The sequence below is a fragment of the Sorex fumeus genome, unplaced genomic scaffold, assembly GCF_029834395.1.
Source record: "Sorex fumeus unplaced genomic scaffold, SorFum_2.1 ptg000019l, whole genome shotgun sequence".
Taxonomy (NCBI): Eukaryota; Metazoa; Chordata; class Mammalia; order Eulipotyphla; family Soricidae; genus Sorex; species Sorex fumeus.
The window spans coordinates 30,562,006-30,587,463 of record NW_026606076.1 but is presented as its reverse complement, the minus strand read 5'-3'; the positions used below and the strand labels follow the sequence as shown (position 1 = coordinate 30,587,463).

General features: G+C 48.0%; 1 protein-coding gene across 1 annotated transcript in view; it reads right to left on the bottom strand.

Moving 5' to 3' along the window:
- Window positions 1-25,458, bottom strand: part of LOC130022174 (zinc finger protein 420-like) — an 86,193-nt gene that overhangs the window by 36,880 nt on the left and 23,855 nt on the right. Inside the window, exons 2-3 of the mRNA XM_056112941.1 lie at window positions 15,126-16,028; window positions 14,856-14,957 (exon numbers count right to left, since the gene is read on the bottom strand). Of these exons, the coding sequence (XP_055968916.1) occupies window positions 14,856-14,957; window positions 15,126-16,028 (1,005 nt within the window). The remainder of the gene's footprint in view (window positions 1-14,855; window positions 14,958-15,125; window positions 16,029-25,458) is intronic.

Here is a 25,458-nt window from a genome sequence, read left to right as displayed (position 1 = left end):
CATTATTTGAACACAACTCTCAGTACTCAGGTAACAGCTGTGTTTTGCCCTGATCAGGGAGAGATAAAGAGTCAGGGTGCAATTTTCAACTTGATTTTAGGGTACAGAAATTCTACATGCTAGAAAAAAACAACAACATGGAGTTAGAGATGGTAAGCTGGGAGGGGCGCTTCCCTTGCAGACACAGATTGATACTCTGCATCTCACGTGACCCCCTAAAGATGAAACAAAAATCAATTGCAGAGTGCTGCTACTGAAGTTAAGCCCTGAGCTTCCACAGATGTCCTCAAAATAAAATCAAAAATAGCCCAAAAGTAAATTTTCATTTGCAAACCGAAACCTCTACTAGGACCACGGCCCCAGGATGGCCCTGGATATCAAGGCTACTAATGACTAGTGACCGAGGGCTACAGTGTCATTTGCCATTAGGGAGCTGCCCCCACCAGCCGCTCAAAAATGAACAGTCCTTTTATAGTTTTGGAGGCACCACTGGCAATATGGACGAGAAACTTCTGACTCTGTGCTCAGGAAACCATCCTGGTGGAGCTCAGAGATCGAACTTGGATGGGCCAGATGCAAAGCAAATGCCCTAACCGCTGTGCTATTTCTCTGGTCTGATATGTGAATCTGCAGGTGTTGCAGCAGTGAGGTCGGGGCCAAAGAGTCCAGGACAGGGCCCAGCGCAGTCCCGTGCTAGGAGGGTCAGGACGGCCCAGCCCGAAGCTCTGCAGCCCCCGCGCTCAGCCCCGTGGCCACACACCACTGCCCTACGGGGGAGCCAAAGGCGATTGTGGCTGCAGGGGATCCCGGAATCACGCACTCACACCCCCGACCCCTGCGCCCAGGCACAGCCCCCACTGCACTCACCAGAGCTCCGCATCCCCCACCAGACAAGCCTGAGCTTGAGAGTAGATGGTCTCCAGATAATATTACCTCCTGGACATCTGCTCTTTTGACTGAAGCCTCAGTTGCCCTTACTTCCTTGATCCCCAAAAGAAGGATCCAATGAGGGACTAGATGGACCCAGGGCAAGTGGTGAGCTAGCTACCCTGGCATCGAAATGGGCCTGGACAAAGTACCATAATGCTTATTTATAAGAGCCTGGTCATGGAAAAATTCTGTCATGAATTAAAAAGTAATAACTAGAATTGGACGCTCCTGGGATTAGGAGTGATTGATCCGGCCTGAGCACTGTAATCTAATCTGTGGTGAGAAGTCCCCAGGAGAGTCACCCACAAACCTAAAAGTGTTTATTACTGTGTCCATACAGAATGATAATCATTAGGAAGTAAAACGAAATATGTCAATTAAGTTGCTGGTCTAAGGAGAGGAGGAACACACCTTAAGGGCTGCTTTTCCTTCGTGGGCTGCAGGTGATGGGGAAGTCTGGAAAACCATGTTTCATTGCGCTTCCCGTGGGGAGGCGGGAATTCGGGTCGTGGTGAGAGAAGAAAATGAGCAGCTTCAGGGAGACAGGGGGAATGAAGGACACTGTGAAAAGGGATGGTCCTCCTCCACCCAGATCCCCTATCTTCCAGTATGTAGGTGTTACACCCAGCAACTGCCCCCGGTGCTGTGTAATCCCATCAATGGCCAAGACCCAGAGACTATAAAACCCTGCTCCTGGAAGAGAACAGCACAGTTTCCTGCCTCCGCATCTGGCTGTCTTACTGGGGTCTCTTGGAGGAGGGTGTGTTGAGTTTCCCTCCCCAATATGCAACAGGACATAGGCTCACCCACTCCAGCACTGCGAAAACTGATACATGAACTCAGAACCAAAAGTAACCCCTGAGCATTGAGTGCTGCTTTGGTCAAAAAAAGTACACTAAACTAAATAATAAAGACATTTCTGGGGCCAGAACGATGGTACAGCAGGTAGGGAGTTTGCTTCCATGCGGCCAACCCAGGTTCGATTCTCAAAATATAATATTGTCCCCCAGCACTGCCAGGAGTGATTCTTGAATGCAAAGCCTGAGTAAACCCTGAGCATCACTGGGTGTGACCCTAAAAATACAAAACAGAGAAATTTCTGTGGAAAAAGATTGGAAACACAGTATAGCAGGTGAGGTGCTTGTCTTGCACTCGGCCAAGCCAAGGTTGAATCCTGGCATACCCTACGGTGCCCTGAGCCCAGGCAGGAGTGATCCCTGAGTGCAAAGGCAGGAGAAGTTACTGAGTCTTGCAGTTGTACTTCCTACAGACTAAATCATCATTTCATTTAAACGCATAAAGGTGTGGTGGCCAATAGTGATCCTAAATTGCATTATTAGAGGGTTTAGGGCACATTCTGGAATTGCCCGAGCTACTTCCTGCTAAGATTGCATATTTGGTTGCAAGACCCACCGAAGCACCACCCTGATGCACCCCTCCAGACCGCAACCTGAATTGGCTTAAAGCTCCACACCTTGGGGCCTGAGTGACAGCATAGACAAATGAGAATTTCTTTTGAAGTTGACCAACCTAGGGTTAATTCTGGGCATCCCTTATGGTTCCTAGCACCACTAGGAGTGCTTGCTGGATTTAGAGCCAGGAGTAACCATAATGCCTCCCTGGGTGTGACCCAAAATGCAAAATAATTAAATAAAAAGGAAAGAGAATCTCCCCACCTCCCTGAACTCCCAGAACCCACTGAATGCACAAGAACCAGTGAAAATCAAAGGCTCTGCCAAATGCTTTTGAGCCCCAAGCACATAAAGACCATGCCCAGCCCCTCCCCCCATCCAGCCCGGCCACCCCCCAAGAATGACAGGACAGAGGGAAGGGTGTTTTTTCCTTCATGCTACTGACCCAGATATGGGGTACCCTAAGCAACGCCAGGAGTGACCCCTGAACACTGCCAGGTGGGGCTCAACACCCCCCACAAGGAAAAAGAATGCGCCCCCAGGTCCCTTTGATGAGGGAATCCCATGCTTTATCCCTACTCCACAATCCGCCTAAGGAACGAAAGGGGGCCAGTAACTGGATGTCCTGGGGACACTGCTGGGATGATCCACCCACCCTTGTGACTGACCAGGTGCCGGGAGTCGCCCCCAAACTAAATTAACGCTGAGGTGCCCTCACCCGCCCCATCAGGTCTGGGGGAGACTGAGGCTCCCTCTATCTCTGATGCTTTCTGCTTTTTGAGGGGCCCGAGCGATGGGTCAGCAGGGAGGGCGCTGGCCTCGCATCCCGACAACCGGAAGGGTCCTCGGATCCCCAGGGAGGGGGTCCTGAGCACCATCGGGTAAGGGTCTAAAACACATAAAATAAAATTAAAACTTTTTTTTCACTTTTGCTTGTTCGGTTATTGTCCTTGTTTCTGGAACTTTCAGAACGACCTTCGCGCTTCCAATTCGTTTTTCTCCTCGACCACGTGCTTCCTCTGCCCACCCACCTTGGATTTTGGGGGGTCTGGGGGGCTTTGCCCAGGGGTTACTCCGGACTCTGGGCTCACTCCAGGCTGGTCCCGGGACGCTGTGGGGTGTCGGGATCGAACCCGGGCGGCCGCTTTCCCCCCTTATGCATCTTTCTAAGTAAGTTCTCCTCAGTAAAAACGACTTGTTTCCCTCAAATTCAATTTATAAACAAGATAAACCTCTTGGCAGGAGCGCTCAGTGTGTCCCGGGTGAGGGGCCGCCACCCCGGGCCACTGCCTCGGAGCGTCTCTGCCGCCCACAAGGTGGAGACCGCGGAGGTTCAGGCGCTCAGAGCGACCACCCGGGCGGGCCGCGGGGGAATCCACCTTCCGGGACCCCCCTACCCCGTTGGGTTCCCCCTCACCCGCTCCTCACCTTCCGCAAACCACGAGAGACCCGCCTGTGCTTCTGCACAGACCGCCAAGCACAGCAGATAAAGGTCGCGGATTTTGTGACGTCACCTGCACGTTTGCCCAGAGCCTTAAAGGGCCAGGCTTCAAATATTCCTGACCAGGTAATTCCCTGATCAGAAAAGTTCATTTTTTCTCGTTTCCAACATTCCATATGGTCCCCCAAGAACAGCCAGGAGTAATCTCTGAGTGCAGAGCCAGGAGTAACTCCTGTGCATCTCTGGGTTTGACCAAAAAAGAAAGAAAAGAAAACAAAAAGAGTGACACTGATAATTGTGATCCAGGGGTGGTTTTTATACCCATTCACTTAGTTCCTATTTAATCAGTTTTCACCTGGATTCCACCATCAAGACCCATTATTTACAGGAAAGAGAGCAATAGCACAGTGGGAAGGGCATTCTCCTTGCATGCGGCTGACCCAGGTTTGATTCCCAGCATCCCATATGGTCCCCCAAGCATAGCCAGGAGTGATTCCTGAGTGCAAAGCCAGGAGTAATCCCTGAGCATCTCCGGGTGTGACCGAAAAAGGAAAAAAAGAAAAAAAGATCCATTATTTACAGGTTAACATACACATCAAGTCCAAGTGCTGGGACACTGGCATAGGAAGTAGTAATCATTAGTATTATTATTATAGTTTGTTATATAAGGTAACTCAGGAGGTTAATTCAGGTTCATAAGGAACTCAGGCCTTAGTAGGCGTATGAAAATACACAGTGGCAAGAACTCTTAAGAGTGTACAGAATGGGAATATCTTTGTGTTTCCCTGAATTGCAATCATTAGCAATTCCCTTTCCCTCATAGTACTGAAGTCACTAGTTGAATTTGAACTTGAGAACTGTAACATAAAGAATGAACTAGGAGTGTATATTAAAGACATCAAAAGGTTGAAGCCGAGTGTTTGCCGTAGGATCCCCCAAGCACCACCCTCCAAGAGTAATTCCTGAGTGCATATTCAGGAGAAACCCCTGAGCATCACCCAGGTGGGACACAAAAATGAAAAAAAATGCTCAAACGGCTAGCTGTGAGGAACCCAGAGCAAATGGAGGCATTGTGTATCCCACCCAAGACCTGGGGGAAATTGAATGATGCATTCAAGGTAAATTGAAATTCAGATTTTAGGGACTGCTGGGCGTTTGTCCTGCACGGGATGACAGGATGTGATCCATTTCCCTGCCAGGCCCACCTGGAGTGATCCTACCTGTGGAGCCAGAAGTAACTCCTGGGCATTTTTGGTTGTGCCTTACCCCCACCCCTACAAAATAGTACTTGTTTTGTGTATTGAACAGAAAGTGCTATGTCAGGGGGATCAGGTTTATGAATGACAGATGTGAGCTATTTCAGTGATTCCTGTGATCAAGGCTTTCTGTGACTGTAGGTGGTTTTTCTGGGCTCACCTCCAGTATCACATGGTCCCCTGGTAACACAGAGAGTAATCAGCTACCTTTCCAGCACTGGGAGCCTTAGGATTTGCATCTTTTGGGAGGGATACACAGTCAGCAGTGCTCAGGGCTTATTTATTCCTGCCTTTGCACTCAGGAATCACTCCTCTGGGGCCAGGGTTGAGGGCTCCTAACATCCTAAAGTCCAGCACCTCCTAATGGTTTGGAGGGAATTGATGTAGGCAAACAGGCAGATAGGGAAGGTCCCCCCTCCCAAGACAAAGGCAGTAAATTTCCTGGGAATAGCTCTGAACTTGTGAAGGCCAACCTTGCAGAAAACAGGAACTAAGCCTGATCACGCCCTCACCTATGTCCAACAACAGACACAGAGAAGCTCCTGCAGAAACAAAAGGCCAGAAAAGGAATTTCAAAGAAAATCATCACCACTCCCAACCTGCCTAGGCAACCTCCTTAGCAACGGGACTTTGACCGAGGTAAAAGCCTAGATTGGATTCCATTCTGTTCGAGGGAGACCTCTCATTGGCTTTCCCAGACATTTGCGGGAGCAGGGCAAGTGGGGGGTCCCGAGTGTGGGAACCAAATTCGGACTCCAGAAGGATGTGGGGCCCCCCACCACTGCTTCTGCCCCCTACCCCAAATTATATAGTCAGATCAGGACGTGTGGACCAGGTGGGGTGGGGTGAGGGTTGGGGGATGACCCCAGACCTCAATGGGGGAGCACCCCAATGGTGCTGCTTCATTCTCAAGGGGTCCGTGTGCCAAGAGGAGGCCGCCTCTGGTGGATTCAACTCTCTTACACCCGCAAAGGGCTGGAGGGGATGAGAGAGTCCAGCATCTTCTGGCCCTGCCTGTGTCCGACTGGGCCTTGGGTCAGAGAATAAACTGGGGATCTGTGTCCGGGTGTCCCTGCTGCCTGGGGCTCGGCCCACTCACTCTATGTGTGGAGGCACTTCCAGTGGGCAGTACTCCAGAGCCAGCTACTCGAGAGCGAACAGGGTGGCACAGGAGAGGCTTGCCTTCCCACAGTACGATGTGTCCAACCAACTCAGTTCTAAAGGTCTCCAGACCCCATGTCCACGTATCACAGCACCCCGCATTGCTGAGGGTGCCATCTTCCGTCCTGAGTTTTGAGGTTCCTACACACATGAGAATTCCCATGCCTTCTGTTCTCCGTGGAGGAGGGTGGCAGAGGCCAAATTCAACTCCAGCATCTCCAGATGTCTGGGGTGAAGGTAACAGCCATCTGAGGAACTAGGGTGTGTTAAGAAGAATTTTAATTAACACAGTAATAATGAGCCTAAGACTGGGCAATCTCCTTCCCTGGAAAATCTAAATACATCACTTCTGCCAAGGATTTTTTTTTTGCTTTTTGGGTAGCATCCAGCAATGCTCATGGGTCACTCCAGGCTCTGCACTCAGAAATTACTCCTGGTGGTACTGGGGGAACCATATGGGATGGCCAGGATTGGACCTGGGTTGGCTGTATGCAAGGCAAACATCCTACCAGCTATACTATACTTCTGGCTCTGAGGGTTTGGGGGGGGCTGCTTTTGTGTGTGCCCACAGGGTTCTGGGGACCATTGAGTACCTGGGATTGAACCTGGTCGGTTACAAGCAGGGAGAGATTATTTTGTCGTTGTTCTATTCACTTTGAACAAGAAAAGTTATGAGCTGTCTTTGCCCCGTCTGTGACCCAACTCTTTGAAAGGTTTCCAGTTATAGTCAACCCCACGTGCCATCACCCCACGTTCTGAGGATGTCCCGACCATCTTCTACAAAGAAAAGGGGTCAGGGATACAGCAAGATACAGCTCAGAACCCACCAAGTTAGGGTGGGGGAATCTGCCATCACAGGACTGAGGCTGTTTTGGTTTGATTTGGTTTGTCCATGGTTTGGGGCCCCAACACCAGCCATGCTCAGAGATTCTCCTGGCTCTCCACTCAGGAATCACTCCGGCATGATGGTGGGGTTGTATGGAGAGCCAAAGAGAGAACCAGGGACCTCCGACTGCAAGCCAAGAGCAATAACCGCTCTGCTCCCGCTGCAGCGACCCAAGCGGCTTACCTGATTAATGACCCTAGACCTAACACTGAAGCAAAGAAAAGAATTGGAAATCTTAAGTGTGGGAAAGGACGGCCTGCGGCAATTCCGCAAAGCGCCACGAAGTGTCGCTGTGGGCATTTCCGTCCCTCCCCAGGTCTGTTTCTGTTAAGAATTTTCCACCCTTGGGTTTGCTTCAGTGATAAGTATGGGATAATTAAAGATCAAGCAAGTCGCTTCCACAGGTGCTGCTGTACGATAACCGCGTGAGTGCTTTCTTTCACTAGAGTAACCTGGGTTCGATTCAAGCCTTCAGATCTTGTGAGGTACATATCTGAATCTTCTTGGGGGGTCGAGTGGGTTGCTCACGCTTTGTCTCTGGACCAGGAGGGGTGCAGAGGATTGAACCTGACGTGGAAAGAGCAAGGCAAAGTCATTTATTTTCATTTTTTGTTCTCTTCACTGAGCTAGAAAACTTCTGAAGCCACTTCGCTATGTCTGTGACTAAACCATTGAGAAATATTTCCTGTTATGGGCAACCCACACCCCAGCACCCCACATTCTGAGGGAGCCCAAACCTCTACTACAAGGAAGAGGCAGCATGGATACAGCAAAATGCAGCTCAGAAACCCCCACGATGGGGTGAGGGAATCCCCCCATAAGGGACCGGGGCTGTTTTGGTTGTATTTGGTTTCTTCATAGTTTGGGGGACACAAATCCAGCAACAGCAGAGGTTCTCCTGATGTTGCATTCAGGAATCCGGCATGATGCTGGGGCTGTATGGAGAGCCAGAGAAAGAACCGGGTCCTGTGACCGCAAGCCAAGAGCACTAACCGCTCTGCTTCTGCTGCAGCGGCCCAAGTGGCTTGCTTGATCCTTAATGACCCTATTCCTAACATTGAAGCAAAGAAATGGAGGGGAAATCTAAAGTGTTGGAAAGGTGGGCCACGGCAGTTCTGGCGATACACGACGAGATGGCGCTGTGGGCGTTTCTGTCCCTCTCCGGGATGGGTTCTCTGTTTTTGTTTGTTTGTTTCATTTTTATTAGTGAATCACAATGAGGTACAGTTGTAGACTTACAAATTTTTTGTGCTTCTATTTCAGCTATACAATTATCGAGTACCCATCCCTCCACCAATGCCCATTCTCCACCACCACTGATCTCACTTAGTCCCTCCCATTCCCATTCCCCCCATCCCACCCTGCCTCTGTGGCAGGGCACTCCCTTTTGGGTGCTGTGGTTTGCAAAAGAGGCATTGAGTGGCAATCATGTTCAGTCTATAGTTAACCCTCAGCATGCATCTCCCATCCTGGGAGGATCCTCCCAACACTTTATTTGGTGCTCCCTTCTCTATCTGAGCTGCCTTTTTCCCGAGCGTGTGCAGCTGGCCTCCATGCCATGGAGTAAACCTCCTCGCGCTTGTCTCAGCTATTTTGGGTGTTAGTCTGAAAGAAAGGGACAGGCATAGAAAGACTGCATGCATCTGGGGAACAAAAAGTAATAAAACGTGTTCGTGTCTCTAAGAATTTGCCACCCTTGGGTTTGCTTCAGTGTTCAGTATGGGATAATAAAGGATCAAGCAAGCCTCTTCCACAGGTGCAGCAGTAGGAAGGAACGCCTGTGGTTGCTTGTCTTTCACTTGAGTAATCTGGGTTCGATTCCAGCCTTCAGATCTTTGTTGGGTGGATAGCTGAATCGCCTTGGGGGTCGAGTGGGTTGCCCTAGCTTTGTCTCTAAATCTGGAGAGGTGCAGAGGATTGAACTGAACCTTTAATGAGCAAGGCAAGGTTATTTTCGTATATTTTTTGTTCTTTTCTCTCTGTACAAAAAAAACTTCTGAACATACCCTGTGATGCCTATGACTGAGCCCTTTGAGGGTTCCTGTTATGGGCAACCAACAACCCATCACCCAACATTATGAGGGGACACAAACCCTCTTCGACACCAACGTGGGGAATGGAATAATATACAGTTCTGACACCCTCAAATCGGGGTGAGAGAATTCGCAATCAAGGAACTGAAGCTCTGTGTTTTACTTTTTTCTTGTTTGTTCCTTTATGGTTGTGGCCACACCAGGATATGCTCAGGGCCTTCTCCTGGCTCTGCACTCAGTAATCACTATGGACATGACTGAAGAACCATCTAGGAAGCCTATGAATATACCTGGGTCCTATGGATGCAAGGCAAAACCACTATCTGCTCTGCTCCTGTTGCAGCGGCCCAAGATGCGTGCTGGATCCTTAATGACCCCATTTAAGCAAAAAGAAGGGCTGAAAATCTTAAACGTTGGAAAATTTGGACCACACAAGTTATGCTGAAATGCCACAAGATGGAGTTGCGGGTGTTTCCGTCCCTCTCCAAGCCCGTTTCTCTAAGAATTTTCCACCCTTAAGTTTGCTTCTGTGTTAAGTATAGGGTAATTAAAGATCAAGCACGGAGCTTCAAAGGGGCGTGGTAGGAGCACCTTGAGGTTGCTAGTCTTTCACACAGATGACAAGCATTTGATTTCCATCTTCAGATCTTGTGGGGTACATATATGAATCACCTTAGGGGTCGAGTATGCTGCTCAATCTTTGCCTGGACCAGGACGGGTGCAGAGGATTGACCCTGATGTGGACAGAGCAAGGCAAGCCTGCAAGGCTGGAGCCATAGCACAGCGGGTAGGGCGTTTGCCTTGCATGCGACCAACATGGCCAACCCGAGTATGATTCCTCCACCCCTCTCGGCAAGCTACCGAGAGTATCTTGCCCACACAGCAAAGCCTGCAAAGCTACTCGTGATGTATTCGATATGCCAAACATAGTAACAACTCTCACAATGTTACCGGCCCTTTTGAAGAAATCGATGAAAAATGGGAGGAAAGTGACAGTGACAGTCTGAGGTGAAAAACATCTGAAGCCACTTTGTTATGTCTGTGACAAAAGGCCCTCCCATTGATCATCGATTTGCTCGAGCGGGCCCAGTAATATCTCCATTGGCGACTTTGTTGTTACTGTGTCTGGCATATCGAATACTCTCGGTAGCTTGCCGGGCTCTCTGAGAGGGGCGGAGGAATCGAACTCGGGTCGGCCATGTTGGCTGCGTGCAAGGCAGATGCCCTACCCGCTGTGCTATCGCTCCAGCCTTGCAGGCTTGCCTTGCTCTGTCCACATCAGGGGGACTGGGGCTGGAGCGATAGCACAGCGGGTAGGGCGTTCGCCTAACAAGTGACAAAACCATTTAGAAACATTTCCTGCTATGGGCAACCCACACCTCATCAACCCACTGTCTGAGGGTACCCAACCCTCTTCTACGAGGAAGAAACAGTATGGATACAGCAAGATACAGCTGAGAAACACCCACATTGGGGTGAGGGAATCCTTCAATAAGGGACTGAGGCTGTTTTGGTTTTATTTGGTTTGTTCATGGTTTGGGGGCCACAAATCCAGCACCGTGCAGAGGTTCTCCTGGCTCTGCACTCAGGAAGCACTCGGGCTTGATCGTGGGGCTGTATGGAGAGCCAAAGAGTGTGAGAGCTTTCTTTCACTTGGGTAACCTGGGTTCTATTCCAGTCTTCAAATATTGTGGGGTACATAACTGGACTCACTATAAACAGTGCTCCTCTCTCACAGTCCAGGGGCTTCTCTCATGGGGCGGTTTGTGTCCTTGGACTGAGCAGAACGGTCTCTGCGTAGCTTGTCCCAGGGGAGCGCTTGTTTGCAGCGTGGGCGCTCACTTCCGACTGGTAACCCACAGAAGACATCCCACCTGTCTTGGCATCCTCATGGGGCTGAAGGCATAACTGCTCACTTGAGATTTTGTCACAGTGTGCATGACCAAAAGAATTCCACCTGGGCTTTTGCTCCTCGAAGAAAAGCAGAGAAGGATTCCAATTACTGTGCTGTGCCTGATAGTCTTCTCGTCAAAACATTCTAGACCTGCAGGTTGGTTTCTAACATTTACCCGACTCGCTTGCAATTCTGACACGTGGATGGATTTTCCAGGCAACGACCTGACATTTCATCAAGGTGGACAAGCAAAATAGACCGACGGGAGGTCACATAGCTGTGTAATTTTTTTTCCAACTCAGACACAGTAAGTGGAAATAACTCCCTCTGCAGAAAATTGAATCACCAGTTTAGAGTGAAAATGAAAGGGGCCCGAAACTGGGTTTGGCACTAGCTTAGTGTGGAGCTTAGTGGAATAGATTAGTGGGATACATGTGCAAAGGCAATGATGCATCCCCACATAGCCAAGACAGACCTTTGAAAATATCTCACATGAAGCAGATTCCTCGCGAGGATCAATGAGTTTTCTGTTATCTTGTTCTATTTACTTAGGTGGGGAGAGGGTCACACCAGCATTGCTCAGGGATTCCTGCTGCTGGGACTCTCGGGGCCGAGAGAGATAACCACGAAAAAACCGCCTTTCTTCAAACACTCTTGAACTTATTCGCCATGGCTTGGCACATGCCTCAGGCAACCACAAGTGAACGTCCGAGCTGGCAAAGCAATGCTGAGAAGCCATCAAGGATGACCTCAAAGACAGGAGAACAGCGATGTTGGTAGATGCGGCAGAAGCCAGGAAAAGCATTCGTAATGCCCGCCTGTTCTTCACCAACTACAAGACCAAGATGACTACCCTCCGACATCCTGATGGATCTATCACATCTTTCAGAAGGGCAATGGAGAAGATTATTCATGACTTCTACTCAGATCTCTTTAATAGCCACATCCACTTGCCCACATACCACATTCTGCACGATTGACATATCGTTCCCAATGTTCTCCCTTCCAAAATTCAACACGCCATCTCGTCAGTAAAGAAACAAAGAGCACCTGGCCCAGACAATATCAGACCTGAACAACTGAAGAACTTACCATCAGTACTCATCGATACACTGGCTCGGCGCTTCACATGCTACCTGCTGAATGCAAGGTTCCATCTCAATGGAAAACCAGCAGGACTGTACTACTATATAAGAAGGGAGACATCCACGACATTGGCAACTATTGCCCAATCTGCCTATTGTCTGTCATCTACAAACTTTTCACTAGAGTCATCCTGAATAGGATTAGCAGAACACTAGATGAAGAACAACCATGTGAACAAGCCGGGTTCCGAAAAGGATTCAGTACCATCTACCATATCCACAATAATACTAAGCTCATTGAGGTTTCTGAGGAGTTCAAGATGCTGCTCTGTCTAACGGTCATTGATTTAAAGAAGGCCTTTGATTCTGTTGAGACGGAAGCAGTCATAGAAGCCCAAGCCAATCAGGGTGTACAAACTCAATACATCAGGATCCTCCGTGAGCTCTATTACGGATTCACTACCAGGATCTCACCATTCTACAAAGAAATAATCATCCATGTCAAGAGAGGGGTTCGGCAGGGTGATACCATTTCACCAAAACTCTTCAGTGTCACCCTCGAGAACATCATGCAACAACTGGAATGGGAAGGATTGGGAGTGAAGATAGATGGTCGGCAACTACACCACCTCCGCTTTGCTGATGACATCGTTCTAATAACACCAAATATCAGCCAAGCGGCACAAATGCTGACCTACTTCGACCGTGAGTCTGGAAAGGTCGTACTACAGCTGAATCTTACGAAGACAATGTTTATGAGAAACAGCCTCGTTCCTGACGCTCCATTCGCTCTCAATGGAACCACCATCTCCGAATGCAACAGTTATATATACCTAGTTTGAGAAATCAACATGATGACTGTCCTGGCACCTGAGTTGAGCAGGAGGAAGAGAGCGGCTTAGAATACCTTCAAGAGCGTTGACGAAATAACTAAGAGGACAAAGAACCTCCAGCTACGAGCACATCTCTTCAATTCCACTTCTTCCTGCATTAACGTATGACTCAGAGACCTGGGCCCTATGAAAACAGGATGAGAACGCTACTCGGGTCTCTCAAAGAGGAATCGAAAGAGCTATGCTTGGAATATCACGCATCACTCAAATGAGAGATGAATCCGTAGTTCTGATCTCCATCAACGGTCAAGATTCAGGGACGCTGTCTCATCTGCCAAGGCATCAAAAATCAGATGGGCCGGACACGTAATGAGGTTTACAGAAAACCACTGGCCTCGAGCCATTACTGACTGGATTTCACGAAACATCAAATGATCGCGTGGACGCCCACCTACAAGATGGTCAGACTTCTTCGTCAAGACCCTGAATAATCGGGTTGAGGCTCTGCATTTTCCTAGAACGAACAGATGCCATTGGGCTACACTAGAGCACAGCAGGCATGCATGGCGATGTTACTGGCACCCACTCGAATAAATCGATGAATAAAGGGGGATCAAGTGATATTTTTTTTAGGTTTTAGAATTACTGCTTTTATGCAGCAACACGGTTGTAACTGGAAGATACCATCTTGAGTGAAGTTAGCCAGAAAAAGAAACCAATACAGAATGATGTTCACTCATCTGTGGAATACCGAACACTGGGTGTGGAAATGTAATGTAAAGGGGCTGCTTAAATCATGCCTGATTCCAGTGCTTAGAGAGAAGCCGGACAGAGAAGGAAAGAAATTTGGGGCGGAAGAAAACCAGAAGTTTACAGGGATCAGGGATTCATTTATGCCAGTGACATGAGTGAGGGGTGTAGCCATTTACCCAAAACACAGATGCAACAGAACTGAAAACAAGAGATCTAAGCTATAACCACTGAAACCTAGTAATGTGCCTGTCCAGATGACAGGCGGGGGTAGAGTGGGGACTGGGGTGGGGAGCTGAATACGGGAACACGGGTGGAGGGAAGCTGATGCAGGGATCGGTGTTCAATTATTGTATGCCTAAACACAACTATCAATAACTTTGAAAATCCTGGCACTTTAATGAAAACTTTAAAAAACAATACAATAAAAAGCATTTCCAGGTTTCAGCACCCACTGAGGTTAAAGTCCCTCTAGTGCCAGCATTAGGCTCCGATATTTTTCCTGTGATGCTGAGACCACAGATGTGGTTGTGGTGATGGAGCCAGACCCCACCTTTCAAGTCGCATGCTCGGTCCACTGAGCACTCCAATGGCATAATAGGCTTACTTCCCTCTTAACTGCACTTTTTTTTAACACACTTGACCATCATGTCCAAAGGAAACTTGCTTGACTGATTTGTCATGTTCTGTCCTTAGAGACTGTTATTAAGGGATCAAACCATCCAGTATGAACTTTACATGTTTATATGTTTATTAAGGTGTGAGGGGTACATGAAGCCCTTCCCACATTCCTGACATATATGCCGTTTGTCTCCAATATGAACTCTCACATACTGAGTAAGAGAACAGCACCAAATGAAGGCCTTCCCAAAAGACTGACAATGATAAAGCTTCCCTCCACTGTGAATATTCCTGTACTTAGCAAGGATTCAGAATGGCAGAAGGCCTTCCCACATTCCTCGCATATAAAAGGTTTTTCACCGGCGTGAATGCTCCTATGTACACTAAATCTGAGGCTTCTCAAAAAGCCTTTCCACATTTCTTACATGTATATGGTTTCTCTCTAGTGTGTATTCTCCTATGTACATTAAAAATTGAAGACATATAGAGGCCTTCCCACATTCCTTAAACATACAGTTTCTCTCCAGTGAATTCTCCTATGTACACTAAGGCTTGAGGCTTCAGCAAAGACCTTCCCACATTCCTTACATAGATATGGTTTCTCTCCACTGTGAATTCTCCTATGTACAGTCATTTGTGAGGATGAAGTGAAGGCCTTTCCGCACTCCAGACATATCTAAGACTTCTCTCCATTATGAATTCTCATGTGTAGAGTAAGGGAAGAGAACCGTGTGAATGCCTTCCCACATGTCTGACACTGATGAGGTTTCTCTCTGAGATGAATTTTCATATGTGCAGTAAGTCTTGAGGCTCTAGCAAAGGCCTTTCCACATTCCTTACATATATACGGTTTCTCTCCAGTGTGAATTCTCCTATGTACACTAAAGTTTGAGGATTCAGCAAAGGACTTCCCACATTCCTTACATATATACGGTTTCTCTCCAGTGTGAATTCTCCTATGTACACTAAAGTTTGAGGATTCAGCAAAGGACTTCCCACATTCCTTACATATATACGGTTTCTCTCCAGTGTGAATTCTCCTATGTACAGTAAGTTTTGAGGATGTAGCAAAGGCCTTCCCACATTCCTTACATATATACGGTTTCTCTCCAGTGTGAATTCTCCTATGTACACTAAGTTTTGAGGCTACAGCAAAGGCTTTCCCACATTCCTTACATATATACGGTTTCTCTCCAGTGTGAATTTTCCTATGTTCATAAAATGTGGAGGCCCAAGCAAAGGCCTTTCCACATTCCTTACATATATACGGTTTCTCTCCAGTGTGATTTCTCCTATGTACACTAAGTCTTGCGGATTCAGCAAAGGCCTTCCCACATTCCTTACATATATACGGTTTCTCTCCAGTGTGAATTCTTCTATGTACAGTAAGTTTTGAGGCTCTAGTAAATGCCTTTCCACATTCCTTACATATATATGGTTTGTCTCCAGTGTGAATTCTCCTATGTGCACTAAGACTTGAGGCTACAGCAAAGGTCTTCCCACATTCCTTACATATATACGGTTTCTCTCCAGTGTGAATTCTCCTATATACACTGAGGCCTGAGGCTTGAGTAAAGGCCTTTCCACATTCCTTACATATATATGGTTTCTCTCTAGTGTGAATACTTCTATGTATACTGAGGCCTGAGAATCGAGTAAAGGCATTACCACACTCCTGACATATATAAGGCTTCTCTCCACTATGAGTTTTCCTATGTCTATTAAGACTAGAGGTCTGAATAAAGGTCTTCCCACATGTCTGACATTCATGAGGTTTCTCTCCTGTATGAATTCTCCTATGCATAATAAGATGTGATGATTGATCGAAGGCCTTCCCGCATTCTTCACATGCAAAAGGTTTCGCTCCTGAATTTATATTCATATGGTCATGATGGAGTAACCCTTGACTCACACTTTGCTCTCGGGGCTGACTTTTATGGCGATTCTGTCCACTGTGGTTTTCTAAGGGAACACTACAGTGCTGAGAACATGGGGAGGCTCCCCCACATTCCTTACACGTATATGGGTTCTGCTCAAGGTGACTGTCGTTGAGGGTATGTTGCTGTGAGGGACTCAGTATAAACAGTGCACCTCTCCCTAGCAGGTGCCCCACTGGGGAATTTTGTGCTTGCGAACTGAGAATAACACATTCCAAGGAACTTTTTCCAGGAGAGGGCTTTTTCTGAGTGAGGTAGCTCTCACCATTCTGATCACCCTCAGAAGACATCCCGCCTGTCTCGGCATCCTCATGGGGTTGAGGGCAGGATTGCTCACACAAGACATTATCGAGCAGTGCAGGATCAGAGACATTCCACTTGGGGTGGCAGCTTTCCTGTAGAACAAAGAGGATTCTAATTATTGACTTATTCACTGAGTCTTTCTGTCAAAAAACTGAGCCCTTCAGATGTGGTTTCACACATATGCACCACACAAATGCAATTACTGACATATGAATAGTTTTACTATAGACTAACTTCATGTTACTGTAAGTTGGATGCACAAAATTGATGGATGCAGAGTCAGTAAATTCTGTGACTTCCTCCACTTTAAATTAATGAAGGAATACAACTGGAAAGAATTCCTTCAATAGAAAACGGACGCATCCATTTCAAGAGAAAATGAAATAGATCCACATGTGGGTTTGGTTAAATCACAGGGTAGAACCTGTGATGCAGGGGTGAAGACAACGCTGCATCGTCACACAGCTGAAAAAGACCACGAGGCCATTGCAAAGAACTTACCACAAGTGATGCCTTTCCTGATCAGTGAAGTTTTTTGTTCTTTCTGTTTTGCAGTTTCTATTTATTGGGGGTTGTGTGGGTGGAGGGGCACACCATGCCGTGTCTAGGATCAGTTCTGTGGTCTATGGTGTCTATAAGGCGTGCTGGGTAAAGACCATCCATCCCTGAGCAAAGCAAGTATATTTCTCACTGCACCTTCTCTAGGGCGCACAAATTAGCTTTCTAAACAATTACCAATGTCAAGCAAATCAAAATTCACAGTATTTTTCTACATGGTTGATTTCAGCACCTAGTGAAGCTAAGGCTCCTCTACTCCAAGCATCAGGCTTTGGAATTCTTCCCTGCCACTCCCAGCCTTCCACCATAACAATCACATACTTGGTCCACTCCTGCTGGCATAACAATATTTATTCTGAATTAGTGAATCTTACCAACTCACTCGTACTTGCTGACCCCATTCCCAAATCAACGTGCTGTAATGCCAAATCCTGAAGTCGCGGTTTCCGTTCTGAAACTGAACAAAACATGCAATTCAAGCACTTGTCAAAAAATGTAGCAAAATGATGCGATGTAGTTAAGAGTACATCTCTGTGGTTCTCAAAGTCCAAAGAGTCCCACACTAAAGAAAAGATTCGGATAGTGGAAAACTGTGAGGATCATGGCAATTCTACACTAGGTTTTGTTTTTGTTTTTGAGCAGACCTGGTAATGTTCAGGGAAACAGGTTATTGAACAAATTATTGAACAGGTCACCTTCAGGCACTGCAAGGCACTCCCTGCTGTACTATCGTTCAGATCCAAACTAGCTCTGTTATGGTCTTTCTTACTCGAAAGCCATGGAAGCAAATTACAGGATCATTCTGTGACGGACTGTCCAGGGGAATGAAGAGCAGCGTGAGTGCAGCACAGACCCAAGGATCCAGGAGACCAAGGCCCCGGTCTCAGCAGCGTGTTTCCTACATACTCAGCACACCCATACACTGCACAGGGACTGAGCCAGGAAAGGTCCTCAGAAACTCAACCGCACACACGCCTCTCCTCCCCAACCTCAGGGCTCCTTTTTCCAGCCAGGAGATCACCACAGGCTTCATCCCAGAGTGCCCTGTCCCGACAGAGACAGAGGCATGGATAAGTGACAGGGAATAGGTGAAAGGTAAATCCCCATGTTTTCCTGATATAACTGGGCAAATATCTGAAAGCCATGAACAGAATGTTCATTTCCAAAATGCCACATATTTCTAGTTATTCAAGAGGTAAGATCCAAGAAAATACCACAAATACTCTAGACCTGGCCTTGTGTATGGCCGACAGGGGTTTGATCAGCACAGTATATTGTTGGTTTTTTCCCTGTTTGGGGTCTCACCTGGCAATCCTAAGGGGTGACTCCTGACTCTGTATTCAGAAATCAATGCTGCAGGTGCTCGGGGATGACATGAGATCCCGGGGATTTAACCCACATGCGCCGCTTGCAAGAAAATCACTTTCCTCTCTGTACTGTATCTCTAGGCCCAGCACCACATGGAGTTTCCTGCACCCCTCATGACCTCATCACGGATTTCAGTAAAACTAAGTGCATAATAAATCTGGAAATGGCCAAGGGTGGCAAGAGACCCTTATTTTTTTAAGCTAAAACATGTATCCAGACGGGGGTACGGTGCGGCCAGTAGGTCAATTTGTACCTGTCAGGCAAGTGCATCAGCAGGCTGATGGCGCCTTCAGACTTCCAGATACTCAAAAATTGCTGCTGTGCCTTTGGCCAGACCCCAAAAACTTGGGGCAAAGTTTACCAAGAATGTAAACGGCCAAAATTTATGTATGTGGGAAACACACCCACAAACCACCTCCAGCTCAGCTATATAATTGGAGGCAAGGTCTCTTTGGTTTCTGATTTAACTGCTTAATGGTCATGTTCCCAGAGACTCAGAAACGAATCTCAGAACCCAGCGGCTTTAGGCAGAAATGTGTTCAGTCCATGCAGTAGGCTACCAGTGCTGGGCCAACCCAGGTGAGGATAGGTTTCGTGCCTTGGCCTGTTCCCCCTGTAGGCCCAGTGGCCGCTATCCTTCAGAGGCCACTGGATAGTCAGATTTGGGCCCCCAGTGACGAGACACACAGGGCTTCACGGGATGGGGGTGGAGCCGGGCTTTTCCTCCCCACTCCAACAAGACCCCAAGTCATAACCCACGAAAGGCCTCTCTGGCTCCTGATCAAGCTGCTTAATGGCCAGGATCCTAGAGATTCGGAAACAAATCTCAATACCCAGTGGCTTTTGGTTGTAATACGTCCAGACTCCACAGTACGTTAATGTGGCCGGGCCACCTCAGGGAAAAAAGGGTGTTGTCCCTCCGCATGCTCCCTCTTGGTGGTGTGGTGGCTGTCATCCTCCAGAGGCCATTGGACAGTCAGGCTTGGGCCCGCAGTGACGAAACTTGTTGGGCCTCACGGGATGAGGGGGCAGCCGGGCCTGTCCTCCCCACCCCAATGAGACCACAAGTCATCGCCCACGAACGACCTCTCTGGATCCTGATCAAGCTGTTTAACGGGCTTGATCCCAGAGACTCAGAAACAAATCTCGAAACCCAGCAGCTTTTGGCAGAAATGTGTCCAGACCCCGCAGTAGATTACTGTCGCTGGGCCACCCCAGGGGTGGGGGAAGAGTGCTGTCCCTCCGCCTGTTTCCTTCTGGTGGCTCGGTGGCCGTCATCCTCCAGAGGCCACTGGACTGTCAGGCTTGGACCCACAGTGACGAAACTTGTTGGGTCTCATGGGATGGGGTGGAGCCGAGCCTATCCTCCTCACCCCCACAAAACCCCAAGTCATCGCCCATGAACGGCCTCTCTGGCTTCTCAACAAGCTGCTCAACGGCCATGATCCCAGAGACTCAGGAGCATATCTCGAAACTCAGTGGCTTTTCACAGAACTCCCTCCAGATTTAAGTGTTAAAATTTCATAATTTCAAAACCACATGGCCCTACTGCAGCCACGCGACATCATATGTTATTCATAACCAGCAATAGAACACAAATTGTCTATTGTTGCCTCTTCAGCAGATCAGAGAGTTGGGGTCAAATCTCAAATAGTAATGGTGGGTCTGGTGTCGAAATATTGAATGTGATCAAAGTAGAGAGAGAGTAATGTGGAAATCATCTGCCCCACAGGTAGGGGGAGGGTGTGGGATGGGGGTATACTGCGGTTTTTGGTGGTGGAAAATGGGCACTGGTGAAGGTACGGGTGTTTCATCGTATGACCAAGACTTAGACCCAAAAGCTTTGTAACTGCTCTCACGGTGATTCAATAAATAAAATTATAAACAATGAAAAAAAAAGTAAGGTGGAGTTCATGCACAATTCAATCAGCTAATCAGTGGCTGAATAAGTATCAGTACTCCTACAAAAAATGTATCCAGAAAGAGAGCATAGTAGGAGTTTCTCACGGCCAATCCAGTTGTGATACCCAATATCATCTAGGGTCCTCAGGCTAGCCAGGAGTGATCACTGAGTGCAGAGTACAGGAGCAAACCCTAAGTCCTGCTGAAATCTCACAAGAACCATTAGAAGTAAATGCAAGTTCTGAAATCGGGCAGCGTCTAATGAGTTGAGAGATGAGATATCAAATCCGCTTTGTTGGGAGAGAGATAGTACAGCACATAGGACAGAAGCGCTGCGCACACATGTGGGTTTGATCCCAGGCAGCCCAGATGGACTTGGAGCAAGGTCAGGTGTGGATCCTGAATACACAGGCAGGAATAATCCCTAATCCCTAAGGAAAAAAGAAAATGCAAAAACCGTTGAGTGACTATTGCAAAAGTACTGGGGGTGAGGCACCAACAGTTTAAGTTGCCAAGATGTTTCAGTCCACGGTACCCCATAGCCCCTGAGACTCTCAGGAGTCATCCTTTAACACAGAGCCAGGAGAACTGTGGACTGTGCCCCCAAACAAAGGCAACAGCAAAATCAATTAAACACACAAAAGTTCGTGTAGTATACAAAGTAAATTGATTCACCAATGGATGGATCTATTTAAAGGGACCTGAGGGAAAACCGGGCAGATAGGGATTTTCCCATGGACACAGTCGAAACGGGTTGATGTGAATCAACCCATAGGGTCCGGCTACCCCACAAGAGTAATTCCTGAGGACAAAACTGATAGTAAGCCCTGAGTATGCACAGGTGAACCCTAAAAAAAAGAGGGAGGGAAGAACTACTGCACAGCTGTCCAATATCCCAGCCCGTCACAGAGCTACTGTTGGACACACAGCTGCCGCCCAACCCCAGGGAGCCCACACAGGTCTGTTCAAACACGGTTGGCTCCACACTGCTCTCACCGACAGCCTGTAGATGTTGGTAGGTCTCCAGCATCACGTCCCTGTACAGCTTCCGTTGAGAGGCTTCCAGGCATGACCATTCCTCCAGGGTGAAGTTCACAGCCACATCATTGAAGGTCACGACATCCTGAATCAGCACATGGAGAGGGTGGGAGTCAGAGTCTATCTTAGCCTCATTCCCACTACTGTGAGGCCAGGACCGAGGGTCCTATATTATCGCTGGGCCTCCCCCTCTGAATAAAACAGCCTCCATGCATACGAATTGCTGACGGGTCCCAGAAATTACATAAGGCACCTGGATCTGCTAAAGTGGGAGGACATTATACAGAAGGTTCTTGGATGTATCTGCCTTTCCTGGTAACCCCAGGGCCAATTCAAGCACCACTGGTCCAGTGAGCACTGTAGAGAGGATCACCTGAACACAGACTTGTATGATCCAAAAGACTATCTCTGGGTGTAGCAAAAACCACTGCACGCTCACTGCTGCACCTCCACAGCACATGACCACTAGGATTGAGAACTCGACAGTCCATATAGAAAACTACTCAGAGCAGTGCATGGCATGTGTGCCTGTAGGTACTCACTGCTCAGGACATCCCCAAATCCTGGTCAAAGAAGGTAGAATTTTCTTGAACCCAACATCTCTACTGGCCTCAGAGATCCTTGGCTCTTTCTCCTTGGGATCACCGCATACCCAGAAATCCACACACAAGATGATGTGAACGTAAGACTATATGACCTAACAGGTCTCCAAAGTAGGAAGGACAAAACAGGAGAAAAGCAAGTCTGGGTGCCCAAGTCACTGTAGTTGCCAGGGAGAAAACGGGGCCAGCACACCCCAGGGTGCTCTGAGGCCGGTCAGTTTTAAATCCAGAGCCCAGAGTCAAGAGGACAGCTCATGACAAAAACAATGCAAAAGAAACCGAAGCAGCAGGTTGGCGTAACAAGACAGCTGTTCCGGGGGCAGCACGTAGGACTGGTGATCTGCAACATCCCATATGTTCCCACAAGCACTACCCGGGGCAATGCCAGAGGGCAGCACAAGGAATGATTGCGAGAATCCTTGCTCTGCCACGCCAATAAAACAGAAAACCCAAGATGAAACCTTTGGATCTCCAGCATCCCATTGGTCACCTAGACCTGTCAGGAATGAGCATTGAGCACTGAGCTTTGAGTACTCCTCATGCACCACTGGGTCGGCCCCAAAGCCAAATAAAACAAAATAAACATACACAAAAGCAGCTTCAAACAGCAGAATGGGATGGTCCGATCAGAAGTCTCATCTTGGAATCCATTCAAATGAAACTCAAAACAGATGGCCCAGAAGCCTGGGCACTCCTGGTACTACCTCATGTCATTCTATCTGTCTACTCCTACCTGGGGACATTTTATCAGAATCCGCGTCACCATCTTCTCCTGTCACTGTTGTTCTGAGGATCAGCAGGAGGCTCCGTGCAAAGACCTGGAGAAGTCAGAACAGTGAGCACCAGAGAGCAGCACTTCCTCCCACTCCTGAGCTCAGACCAGCCACACCCTCGGGCACAGCCTTACAATTCCACCTCTGGGAGACAATGGCAGAAGCTCCTGTCTCAGCTGGGGATTCAAATTTTGTTCGCATCTGTGCTGCACTTTAGGAGAGGAGCCTGGGCCAAGGCTACAGGGGAGGAAAAGACAGCCTTCTCTGATCCCCGGATTCCTCTCTGGCTCCCACAGGAAAGTCCCTGTAGGCCCTTTGAGGGGCCAACTCTCAGCCCAGGAGCTCCCGAATTGTAGTGCCCCCCTGCAGACTGACAGCAGTGCTGCCCCGTGGGAACCGTAGCCAGGAATGTGGCTACACCATGTGACCTAGAGTGAACAAACCTTCGACACTCTCTTGCAGGCTAGACTCGAACATGCACCTGGGCACTCTGTCCTGGGGACCTCAGTATTTACCACAATGGCAGGTGTCGTCTGCTCAGAGAGAGATGAAGAATCAGGGGTGCTTTGCAGCTTGATGTGAGGGACCTGAAATTCATGAACCAGAAAAACATACACCGGTATTGTGGTTAGAAGGCAATAATGCGAACTGGGTGCTTGACTAGATGAACCGATCAATCCTCTGTATCCGATATGGCCCCCAGCAGCGCCAGGGGTAAAACCTGAGCTTAGAGACTCAAGTAACTCATGAGCATCTCCGCGTATGTGCTCTCTCCACCCTAGAATATAAAGAACCAAAAATAGCCCCCTAAATACATTTTCATTGGCAAACCTCAGCCACCTGCAGCCCACCCCCCCCACATACCCTGCATGAATGGGGCTATCACGGCAGACAATGAAGGTGACCAGCAACAGGTCTCCTGCAATTAGGTGGAGGGGCTGAAGCTCTGCACCTCAAATCTGGGGATTCTACAGAAGCAAGCTTAGGACAGATGGTTCAAACATGGGACTGCTGGGACGGTTGGAATAGCCAAGCCCTCGGATGATTCTCCCATTCACCACTGTTGCCCCATCCCAGAGCTGGAGACGATCGTGGCCAAAGAGGCACGCCAGAATCATGAACTCACAACTGTCACTCCTGAAACCTGAGACAGCCCCCACTGCACCCCCAAAGCTCTGCGTCCCCCTAAAACCTCCATCACACCTGACGATCCACATGGATGTTGGCGAACAATTGAAAAACCAGTCCAAAATTGCCCCCAAGTTGGCTCGGCCCCTCGACTCAGAGTGTGGAAATGGGAAGGCGCAGGGTACTCACAAGAGGTTGCTCGAGTCCTGCAACTAAATCCTTCTTCAGACTCCCCCTTCAGGATGGGGTGCAAATTTACTTTCCCTTTGCCAAGGGAGCATCAGCCCCAGTGTCTGAGTCAGGGATGGAAAATGAACCATGGCATTTATGACATCATTTATGACATCACTTCCATTTCCATTAAGTACCTTAAAGAGCCAGAGTCTAGACTCTGAGAAACTTTTTGCCACCCAGGTGAATCTGTGGACTCGAATAAAGGAGTGGAGAGGCAAATGCTGGACTGGTCGGTCACACACTGGGGGATTGGGGGTAAGGAGAAGTCCCCTGATCCTGCATTGTCACCTAACATCGGACCAATGATATCTAAACACAAACTGTTACCCTGACTCTTGTCAAATGATCCCTGAGGTCAGAGACAAGAGTAAACACTGAGCACTGTAGGCTGTGGTGAAAAATATAACAAGACAAAAGGCAAATTCTACCGAAGGGGGGGAAAATTATGTACAAAGACAAATTTGAGATTGAAACATTAAAAGAGTCAAATTTCTGGTCCTTAAAAATCCCCTATTCTTGGGGCTGGAGAGATAGCACAGCGGGAAGGGCGTTTGCCTTGCACACGGCCAACCCGGGTTCGATTTCCAGCATCCCATATGGTCCCCTGAGTATTGTCAGTAGTAACGCCTGAGTGAAAAGCCAGAAGTAATCCCTGTGCATCGCCAGGTGTGACCCAAAAAAAAATCCCTATTTTTGATCTATCCCTGCTACAGAAACTCACAGTTTCTCCTGAATCCCTATTGTTCTTTCACCATTGTTTGTGTATATATATGTGTGACTTGTGTGATATATATATATATATGTGACTTTTGTATATATAAGTGTGACTTGTGTGATTTTTGTTTCGGGGCCACAACTGGCAGATTCAGGGCTTACTCCTAGCTCTACACGCAGGAATCACCCTGGTACAGACCATATGGGATGCAGGGATAGAACCTGGGTCAATTGCTTGGATGCTTAAGTCCTTACTCACTGTACTATGGCTCCGGCCCTAAGTAAATGTGCTCCTAGCACACCCAGTGGGATTCCTGAGCAAATGTCCTTACTCCTGGAAAACCAAAACTTTCTTGCTTAAAAAAACAAAACCCTTTACCCTGGTTGGATTCTAATTTTAAACAATTTAGGTTTAACATTGGTTCATCATTTCTCCTCTGCTACAAGGAGCTTAGGCTTACTGAGTAAAATGTTAAAGATGTTAAAGATTAATTTTAACTAAATTAGGGATGTTAGCAAGGACGTGATAAGCTTCTCTGGGAGGAACAAAAGGGGCAATTCACAGATGAAGCCTAAGACACTTTGGGTTAATATCCAGC